Raw genomic sequence first — 11797 nt, forward strand, 5'->3', positions numbered from 1 at the left:
CCATCAAACAATCCAGCAGAAAATTGTGTGATGAGGTTCTGAGCATCACTTTCAATGATTATATGAGTAAGTTTTTTCTCCACAGCTTTCTTCAAGGATGCCCAAATAGCTCTGGCTTCAGCTTCTGCAGCAGACCCTACTTTAAAAACTATTGAAGCACAAAAGGAAGCAGTGTTTGAGAAATCCCTCATAGCATAGCCTGCACCATTATTCCCATAAATATCATCATAAGCTCCATCAGTATTACGTTTTATCCAACCAGTAGGTGGGGGCATCCAATTGTCACAGTAGTCAACAGAGATAGTATGGGAGATAATGAGACTAGGTTTTCTGGTCAACTCATCAGGACAGCAGAGTCGTTTTCTTTTACATTTTGAAAAATCGGGTTTTTCCTACTCTGCCAGATTGACCAAAGAATAGCAACAAAGAAGCACTGATCTCCATCAGGGAGTTCAGAAACAAGGTCAACTAGCCAAAACATCATCCAATCAATAAAAGATTTATTACTGAAAGCCTGAGTATTAACACAGAAAGAAGAAAGGAACCAAACACGACTAGCAAAAGGGCGGAGAACCAAAGCATGCAGAATAGATTCATGAGGGTCATTACATCTAGTACAATCAACAGAAAGCATATGCATTCTAGTATTTAAAATAATTCTAGCAGGTAAAGCATTCATGGTGGCTTTCCAGGTAAAGACTTGAATTTTATAAGGAACTCTAATTTTCCAAATGCGCTTCCAAAAAGCACTACACTGGGAAGGCCTTAGCCCTCGAAGTCCCAAGTAAGCAGATTTATAGGTAAATCTACCATTCTTTGAAAGTTCCCAAGCCCTCATATCAGGAGTGCAAATGTGGCTTAAGGGAATGGTGATAATCTTCTCAACAGAAGCATCATCAAAGTGGGTGTTTAATCTATTAACATCTCAAGATCTAGTAATAGGGTTAATAGAGTAAGAAACTTTAATATTAGGGTCAGGATGAACAAGAGGGTTAGGAGAGGGTGATCCCAAGAATGGAATCCATTTATCACATCAAGGGTCAATAAAATGGCCATCTCCCGTAATCAAGGTGATAAAAGGATTAATCAGTTCCATTATAGCATGTAAGCACTTCCAAGTCCAAGAACAGTTACTGGGGCATTTAGCATTTAAGAAATCAGTTCTAGGGAAATATCTAGATTTAAGAACAGTAGCTAACAGGCAGTTAGGATTTTCAATAATCATCCAAGCATTTCTAGCTAACATAGCAAGATTATTGAATTCAGCTTTCTTGAAACCAAGGCCTCCTTCAGATTTAGGAGAGCATATGATATCCCACCCTAAAAGATGTAGTTTCATATCTTTAGGGTCAAGGGTTTCCCCCTACCAGAACTTACATAGGCGGGAATCCATTTTTCTGCAAAGATGCTTCGGAATATAGCCTGGAGTTTAATCAAAGTAGTTCTAGCATCCTGAGACAGAAGCTTATGAAGCCAGATAGAAATTCTAGCATCAACTGCTTGGAGAATACCCATGTGAGTTTGGATTTTCGAAGCATGGAACACAGTTGGCGTGCCCGGATATTTTTCCCCTAAGTCTCTGTTATTCATATCAAGGATAGTAGAGATCTTTTTTTTTAGATGTTCAGGGATTTTTTTTGCTAAACAGAATCCTAGACTTATCAAAATTGATTTCTTGGTCAGAAACAAAATAGTACTTTTGGAGGTACTCTTGGATAGTCTGAAAATATTTAATAGTAGCCTTAGAAAATAGTAAGGAATTATCAGCAAATAAAAGATGTGTCATTGCAGGAGCATCTTTACACACTTTTATTCCCTCAACCAGACCTTTCTTAGTAAGAACATATGAAAAAGCGGGGGTCTAACAACCACACCCAATATTTCGTTTCAGCAATCTGTATGGACTAACTCCAATATAATTCCAAGAGAATCAACTAGACAGTCAGACTCAATCAAAGAAAATATATCCAAGAGTTATATCTTTGTTTCTCAATGTAATCAACAAATCAAACACATAGAAATCCGCGAGCCTGATTATAATGAGAAACAACTTGAATGGTACCAAATACCAATATCCAAGCGTCAATCAATTTCAATCAACAACTAAAGGTTGGATTTACCAATTGATTGAACTACGCACAACCTGTGACATTTCAATTATATAAAAATATAACGCGGAAAAGAAATAACACAAACACCAGAAATTTTGTTAACGAGGAACCACAAATGCAGAAAAATCCCGGGACCTAGTCCATATTTGAACACCACATTGTATTAAGCCGCTACAGACTCTAAACTACTACAAGTTAACTTCGGACTGGAATGTAGTTGAGCCCTAACAAATCTCACACTGATTAAAGTATAGTAGCGTTCCTTACTCCTCTGAATCCCAACAGAACTCTACGCACTTGATTCCCTTAGCTGATCTCACCCACAACTAAGAGTTTCTACGACCCAAAGTCGAAGACTTGATAAACAAATCTGTCTCACACAGAAAAGTCTATTGAATAGATAAATCTGTCTCCCACAGAAATACCTACGATTTTTTGTTCCGTCTTTTGATAAATCAAGGTAAACAAGAACTGTTTGACACACCGGACTTAGATTCCCAAAGCACATCTTAGTAATATCAATCACCTCACAATAATCTTAATTGTGTGGTAGCGAAACAAGATATTATGGAATCACAAACGATGAGAGGAAGATGTTTGTGACTACTTTTTAGCTTACCTATCAGAGATTAATTAAATCTCGAGCAAATATTAGAGAAGATAGTACTCAATACGATAGAACAAAGTAAGATCAGAACACGCAACTACGTACAGAGAAAATAGTTGGGTCTGGCTTCAGAATCCCAATGAAGTCTTTAAGTCGTTAACCTATAATGGTTTTAGGAAAAACCTAGGTTAAAAGAGAATCGACTCTAGTCGCAACTAGTATCACACAGGAGGTGTAGGGATTAGGCTTCCCAGTTGCTAGAGTTCTCCCTTATATAGTCTTCAAATCAGAGTTTGCAATCAATGCTACCTTGGTAACAAAGCATTCAATATTCACCGTTAGATGAAAACCTGACTAGATTCAAGCTAATATCTTTCAACCGTTAGATTGAACTTAGCTTGTTATACACCAATGAAATGTTCCTTCATTTAGATATGGGTAACCGTACCTAAACGTGTACACTTGGTTGGCTCAACAATAGTTAACCGAAGTTAGCCATTTGAACACTTTCATATCAACCTTGTTCATCTTAATCACAACTAGTTCAAATGACTTAAATGAAACTAGTTAGAGTTATTCAATTGTTTATATTCTCATAGAAGTATACAAGACACAATTGAAGCAAAATCGATTTTGATTCACTCGAATCAATTCACGAGCATTATAGCCACGGTTTGCAAAGATTGCATTCCTTAATATATAAATGTATTTTTTCATGAACAAACCGATTTTAGAACTTAACCCACTCAAGTATGCAAACGGGTACGCATACTTAGAGTTCTGGACTTGGTTTGTCCGTCAGTGTGTGAACGGGTACGCATACTGTCGTTCACGACCGAACTCAGTTGAATTAATATGCAAACGGGTAAGGATACTAAATTCCCGGACTTGAATTGTTAAGCTAGTACGCATACGGGTACGCAAACTAAGTTCCCGGACTTCAACTGTTAAACCAGTCCGCATACGGGTATGCATACTATGGTTCCCGGACTTGGAGTAACTTGCAACAGTTAGCATACAAGTATGCATACTGTGCTATATCCAGTCAATGGTTAATCGTTCTAAACTCTCATTTTAATCATTGAAACATTCTTGGAAGACGGGAATAGCTGTCTCACACAAACTATTATCTTCAAAGCAATTTTCAAGTGATCAATAGATCAATACGAAATATTCCGAGTCTACATCAAATGACTGTCTCATACAAATCATGTAAGATGTTACCAGGCGATTTTCACATGATCATCTTTTGACTTTCGTCAAGAATAAAAGATGAACTTGGTTAAAGCGAAAGCTTACCAACACATATTTCGAGAAAAATATGTAAGCGAGTTAAACTCAGCTCGAAATATCAAATGCGTATAAAGTAAAGTCTATATAACTATACGACTTTTGTCTCAATATGAGATAGAATAGAAATAGACTTCTGAGTGATAGATGAGTTCAAGTCTCCACATACCTTTTGTTGATGAAGTTCCACAAGCTCCCCTTAGTAGTTCTTCGTCTTCAATCGATGAACGTCGTGAAGTTTAATGCTCAACTACACATTCTATCCTAATCCGATACATAGCTATAAGTAGACTAGAAATCAAGACTTATAGTTTTAACAACTAAACTTGACAAACAAGCTTGAGATAGTAACGCATGCGAGTTCGACCGAGCAGTGCTCTAACAATATCCCCCTTTGTCAATTTTAGTGACAAAACTATCAATACATATGGATTACAAAATAAATAAACTTTGTAGATTCCCATCCAAATGCTTGATTTCCTTGGTTCTTCAACATTACTCGAAATCTTCGTTACTTCCAATTACTCCAGTGATTTTGAACGTGTTCAACTCAGCATCATAGTTTTTGAAGATCCGTAGCCATAACAATAAGAAAACCATTGTTCTCAATTATTGTTATACAATGTCATAGTATTATTACACATCATCAAAGTTAACTTTGACCATAATACTACGGTGATATGTATCATTCCCCCTTAGTCAATACTTCATATCACAATGAAAACCACTCCCCTTTACATAATGATCCGTAAACCTTATGTATTTGTAGTGTGAACTACACAATAATTTTCCCCCCTTTTGTCAATATAAATTGGCAAAGGTACGAAAACTAGCGGGATCATAATGAAATTCTCATAGAGATACTTCATGACTAAAAAGAGAACATATAAACTTTGTTTCGATGATTTCACATAGTCGAAACTTAGTGTATTCATCAAGGAGTTTACAAAGATACAAGAAAACTCATACAATATTCCACAGCCGCACTCCCCACAAAGATTTGGCAATTAAGCACAAGTTCAAAAAAGAACTCTCCCCCATAAAATGTCATTCCCGAAAGAACAACAAGAGCGACCTTACTTTTACAAGAAAAGAAGGATTTCATTAGACAATTTGATACTAAACATAAACAAACTACTACTACTAGAAACAAATGAGGAATTGAAATAACACTTCACTGAAACTTCAAGCTTTTATTTCCCAAAAGATATTGATAGATCCAGGGGCAATACAACAGCGAGAAATCTAATGAACCAAAACAACACCAATAGACTATTGTAAGTGTTAAAAAGTAGCAGTATCTAGAGGTTTGGTGAGAATATCAACCAATTGTTGTTCGGAAGGCATAAATTCCATACTAATGATAGCATTTTCATAAATATCTCTAATAAAATGATACCTGATGTCGATGTGCTTAGTTCTTGAGTGATCAACAGGATTCTCAGTGATGCGAATCGCGCTAGAGTTATCACAAAAGATTTTCATTATTCCAGTGTCAATTCCATAATCAGCAAGCATTTTTTTCATCCATAGAAGTTGAGTACAACATGATCCTGCAGCAATGTATTCTGCTTCACATGTTGAGAGAGATTGTGAATTTTGTTTCTTGTTATGCCAAGCCACAAGATTCAATCTTACATAGTAGAAACCTCCAGATGTACTCTTTATGTCTTCCACACATCCTACCCAATCAGCATATGAAAAGGTAGTAAGATCAGTGTTAGTATCAAGAGTATAAGAAAGAACAAACTCGATAGTGTGTTGAATGTATCGCATGATCATTTTTGCAGCTGCAAGATGAGACTCCTTTGGATTAGCCTGAAATCTAACACAACAACCAACACTAAAAGCAATATTAGGTCTAGTAGCCGTGAGATACAAGAGGCTTCCAATGATAGATCGATAAAGTTTTTGATCCACACTTATTCATTTCTCATCTCGATGTAGTTGACCAGCGGTAGGCATAGGAGTCAGTGGATTTGACTTATCAAGACCGAACCTTGTCACAAGATCCTTAGCATATTTTTATCGAGATAAGTAAATTGCATCCTTATGTTGTTGAATCTTTAATCCTAAAAAGAATTTTAATTCACCAACATTGCTCATTTCAAACTCCTTACCAAGAGAGCTTGAAAATATTTTGCAATTTTCTCAGATGTTGATCCATAGATGATATCATCTACATAAACTTGAGCAATAACAACATATTTCCCACTCCATTTGGTTAACAATATTTCATCAGCTCCACCCCTCGAAAAACCTTTCCTAAGAAAAGAAGTAGTTAGTTTTTCGAACCAGGTACGAGGTGCTTGTTTTAACCCATATAATGTCTTTTTGAGCTTAAGGACATGATCTGGGAAATCGGGATTTTAAAATCCCTTAGGTTGAGCGATATAGACCTCTTCCTTTAAATTTCCTAGGAACGCGGATTTTATGTCCATTTGAAACAGCTTAACCTTAAGAAAACAAACATGAGCTAATAAAAAACGAATGGACTCAAGGCGTGCCATATGTGCAAATGTTTCGTCGAAGTCGATACCTTCAATCTGTGAATATCCCTGAGCGACAAGTATGCCTTTGTTTCTGACCATGGTGCAATATTCATCAGACTTGTTCTTGAATATCCATTTGGTACCAACAATATTGATATTGGAGGGACAAGGTACAAGCTCCCATACATCTTGTCTTTGAAATTTATTTAACTCTTCATGCATTGCATTCACCCAAAAGGCATCATTAAGAGCTTCATCAATATTTTCGGTTCTACTTGCGATAGATAACAACCAAAATTACAAATAATTTGAAGTTGTCCTCTCGTCTTAGCTGTAGAATCCTTTCCTCCAATAATATTGTTAGTATCATGATTCCCTTGAACCCAGAGGTGCCGAGGAGGAGCACGTTGTTGTTCAACAGAAATAGACTGGTTAGGGCTTTTCTCCTCATCACTAGAAATGTCAGGATCAACAACTGTTGGAACAACTTCTTCTGATTCTGGAATTTTCTTAACTTTCTCAATTGTCTTAGTTGGAGGCAATTCAACAGGAGAGCTATCATGACGAAAATTGCTCAGATCATCGATGATAACGTTTGCATATTCCATCATAACTTGTGTTCTGAGATTAAAAACTCGAAAACCACGACTATCAGATGCATAGCGAAGAAAGATACCCTTCATCGCTTTTAGAATCAAATTTTCCTTTCTGTTCTCGATCTTTCATAATGTAGCACTTACTTCCAAACATTCTGAGATAGTGTAGGTTGGGTTTCTTACCGTTCCACAACTCATAAGGAGTATTTAGGGTTCTTGACCGTAGATAGACACGGTTGATCAAATACCATGCTGTGAAAACAGCTTCTCCCCAAAACTTCAACGGTAAGTTTTTGTTATGGAGTATTACCCTTGCCATTTCATGAATGTTCATATTATTCCTTTCTGAAACTCCATTTGCTTGTGGAGTAATGGGTGGTGAGTATCATTGAATAATCCCCAATTTATCACAAAATTCAAACACCTTAGTGTCTTTGAATTCAGTTCCACGGTCATTTCTAATTTTCTTTAGCTTGCGATTGTTCGTTCTGGATTCTATTAACAATAATTTTGAATTCATCAAGGGTTTCATTATTAATGCACTATGACTGCATAGGGTTGCATCCATCTTTTAAACAAGAAGGATGTTCTTTGTTATCAAGTTGCTTATCTTGAGAATGTTGGCAGGAGTGCTTTGAGGTTGTTTTTTTTAAGAGTTATTTTTTTTCTTCTCTCCGTTCATCCCTCTCACTGACTATTGACCGCTTGTACACGTACTGGACCCACACGAATGTTATGGTTCCTAGGGTTTCTGAATGTTTTATAAATATTGTGATTCATAAGGTTAAAAGATTCAGTTGAATTCTTTGTGTACACAATGGATGAAAGCAACAAGGTTGTTGAAGTCAAGCAGGACAAGACCAGTGAATTGATTGATGTCTCCATAACATGCTTTCATGTTGTTGATCATGAAAACAAACTACCAGTTCAATTGTCTTCACAACTGGTAGGAAATCTTCTTCATGATTTTGAAGTTGTTCGTGAGCATCTCGGGATTGCAACAAGGAATCTTGGTTTTCTGAAAAACGAACTAAAGAAGGAAACTGATGAACTCGTCCATGTTCAATCTCTCGTTGCTGATAGGGTTTAAGGTGTTTTAAATCAAGTTTCCAGTGTTACTATTGTTTCCTAGTATGTCTTCTTTTTGGCTTAGTTGGAAGAATAACTAGTGCTTTGAATAACGATGATTGTGACTACACATAACTATTATTTTCATCTTCTTGTTTTTAGGTTTTTGGTTTAAAATTCTAAAACTATTTGGAGGATGATGTTTTGCAATATTTTTGATTTGTTATATTGCAACTTGTTATGGGATATTTGTGTTTACGTCTGTGAACTATATTGTCCCATATTTTGTCAAAAGTAAAGTCGTTCATGATCGGTATTCACGTATTGGTTTAAGAATGAATAGACTTTTGACATATACTAAAGTTAAGCTTATATTGTCAACCCTTGACGGAAGATAGGTTAAAATCTTTTATATCTATGGATTACTGCTATTGTATATGCTTGTGCAAAAGAATGAATCCTTGTGTATTCCACGGTATAGATCTTCATTGATTCATCTTTTTGTATTACCGTGAGGCTCCGTGATGTGTATTATGTTGATCACGATATAACTAAGTTGATTATTCTTGATTGGCTTTGTTGGTTGTTCCGTAAGGTACATTATGTTAAGCATTTAGAACTAAATTAATCATCTTGTTTGGTTATTTAGTTATTACTCCATAAGGTTCACTTGTGTTGAGTACATGAACGATTAAGCCAATCACTCTTTTGTATGATTAACTTAGTCGTTGCTCCGTAAGTTTACTTATGTTGAGCACAATGAATTAAATTGATCACTTTTGTGGTTAATTTGATTATGTATTCTGATTAGATTATTCATGGGTTTACTTATGAATAATTTGATTGAGTGTTGGATATAAAAATAATTCTCATGGTTTTGGTGTCCAATAAAATCCTTCGTTTCTCTTGAAATTAAGGTCGCTCGTTGTTGTTCCCTTGGGAATTCCATCAAATGGGGGAGAGTTCTTTTGAACTTGTGCTTAATGGTCATATCTTGAGTGGTGTGCGGCTGTGGATTTTTAGAGGGGTTATCTTGTATCTTCAAACTCCTTGAAAATGATGTTAGCTTCGGCTATATGATTGCATCTAAATAAGATGATGTGTGTTTCTTTCTCTCAGTCACGAAATGTCTCTTACGGAAATTTCATTATGATCTCGTGCTTGTACCTTTGCCAATTTTATTAACAAAAAGGGGGAGAATTAATATGTAGTTCACACTACAAATACATATGGTTTTCGGATCATTGTGTAAGGGGGAGTGGTTTTCATGTGAGATGGAGTATTGACTAAGGGGGAGTGATACATATTACCATAGTATTATTGTTGAAGTTGTGATACAATTGGACTTTGACACTATATGATAATACTATGACACTGTATAACAATGATCCAGACCGATGCTTTCTCATTGTTATAGCTACGGATCTTCAACAAAGGTGATGCTAAACTTACAACCTTTGGGATCATTGGAGTACTTGGAAGTGACGAAGATTTCGAGGAATGTTGAAAATTAGACATGTGGAATAGGAGCTACCAAAGTTTTTTTATCTTTTTTGTATTCCATATGTATTGATAGTTTTGTCACTAAAATTGACAAAGGGGGAGATTGTTAGAGCACTGCTCGGTCAAACTCGCATGCGTTGCTATCTCAAGCATGTTTGTCAATGTTAGTGATAAAAACTATAAGTCTTGATTTCTAGTCTCTTATAGCTAAGTCTCGGACTAAGATAGTAAGTGTAGTTGAGCTTAAGGACTTCATGGCGATTCATCATACAAGTAGAAGATCTACTCAAGGAACCGGTGGAACTTCTCGACAAAAAGTTATCTGGACACTTGAACTTATCTATCACTCAAAAGTCTATCTATTCTATCTCTAAATCTTTGAGACAAAAGTCGTATGCTATATATATAGACTAGATCATACACATTTGGCATTTCGAGCCGAGTATACCTCGCCTATCTATATCTCGAAATATGTGTTGGTAAGCTTTTCGCTTCGACCAAGTTTATCTTTACCTAGTGACGAAAGTCATGAATGTTTCAATCACCTTGAAAATCACTTTGACAAGAAATAGTGTAACAACTATATAACGTCCTCTAAGAATGTTTCAATGATTGGAATGAGAGTTTAGATTACATAACCAATGGATTTCTTGAACCGAAGTTTTCGAACTTTGTTGATCAAGAGAACCGGAAGTATGGCAAGTACCAAGTCCGCGAACTCAGTCCGAGAACTGCCGAAGTTCTCAAACCCGAGAATTTCTGCTGGAGTTGGCAAACTACTTGCGTGAGCCAAGTCAGCGAACCCATTCCGCGACCCGACGTAGTTCTCGAAACCGAGAATTTCTGCTGGAGTTTGTAAACTTTATCCGGTGTCTTAAGTCCGAGAACCAGTCTGCGAACTTGAGAAGGTTATATATCTAAAGATGATTTCTGAAATTAATCTTAAAGAATGCATTTGCAAACCGTGGCTATTAAAGTTCATGAACCTATTCGAGTGAATCAAATCATCTTTGCTTCAATTGTGTCTTGTGTAGTTACATAAGATTTCCTTGCAATTGAACAACTCTCTTAACTAGTTTATTTGAGTCAATTGAACTAGTTATGGTGAAGAAGAACATGATTGGTATGAAGCACTCATATGGTTAACCTCTTTGGTAGACTATTGTTGAACCAACAATGTACACGTTTGGGTGAGGTTAACAAACCTAGAAGCGTACAGTCATTTGTGTATGACAAGCTAAGTTTTCGATCTAACGGTTGAGAAATATTAGCTTGAATCTAAATCAAGTTTTCATCTTACGGTGAATATTGATTGCTTTGTAACTAAGGCAAAACCCTGATTTGAAAGGCTATATAAAGGAGGCATCTAGTATTGTGCAAAACTAATCCCCACACCTTACGTGTGATACTAGTTTGCGTGCTAGAGTTGTTTCTCCTTTAACCTTTGGTTTTATTCTTCTAAAACCAGGTTAACGACTTAAAGACTTCATTGGGATTGTGAAGCCAGACCGATACTACTTTTATCGTAGTTGTGAGATCTGATCTTGCATCTTCTATCGTAACAGTACAATCATATTGATTGGCTTGAGATCTGAGATTTCTCCCATAGGCAAGATATAAAAAGTAATCACAAACACCTTCATCTCATCGTTTGTGATTCCACGACATCTTGTTTCGCTATCATAAGATTAAGATTGTTGTGAGGTGATTGATTAATCTAGGTTGTTCTTCGGGAATATAAGACCGAATTATCAATTGGTTCCTGTTCACCTTGATTATTATCAAAAGACGGAACAAAAACTTTTAGAGTTTTTCTGTGGGAGACAGATTGATCCATTGATAGACTTGTCTGTGTGAGACAGATATGTTTATTGTTAAAGCCTGCAATTTTGGGTCGTAGCAACTCTTAGTTGTGGGTGAGATCAGCTAAGGGAATCAAGTGCGCAGTATCCTGCTGGGATCATAGGCATAGGGAGTACAATTGTACCTTAGATCAGTGGGAGACTGATTGGGGTTCAACTATAGTCCAGTCCGAAGTTAGATTGGAGTAGGCTAATGTCTGTAGAGGCTTAATACAGTGTGTATTCAATCTGTACTAGGTCCCCGGGTTTTTCTGCATTTGCGGTTTCC

General features: G+C 36.4%; 1 protein-coding gene across 1 annotated transcript; it reads right to left on the reverse strand.

Annotated features, from left to right (window-relative positions):
- Positions 1-334: 334 nt before the first annotated feature.
- LOC113360572 lies at positions 335-1339 on the reverse strand. Its single transcript, XM_026604071.1, has 2 exons — positions 1113-1339; positions 335-914 (listed from the first exon to the last, which is right to left on the reverse strand). The coding sequence occupies exons 1-2, from the start codon at positions 1337-1339 to the stop codon at positions 335-337; spliced, it is 807 nt and encodes a 268-aa protein (XP_026459856.1).
- Between the last annotated feature and the right edge of the window lie 10458 nt (positions 1340-11797).

The sequence above is a fragment of the Papaver somniferum genome, chromosome 3 (assembly GCF_003573695.1).
Source record: "Papaver somniferum cultivar HN1 chromosome 3, ASM357369v1, whole genome shotgun sequence".
NCBI lineage: Eukaryota > Viridiplantae > Streptophyta > Magnoliopsida > Ranunculales > Papaveraceae > Papaver > Papaver somniferum.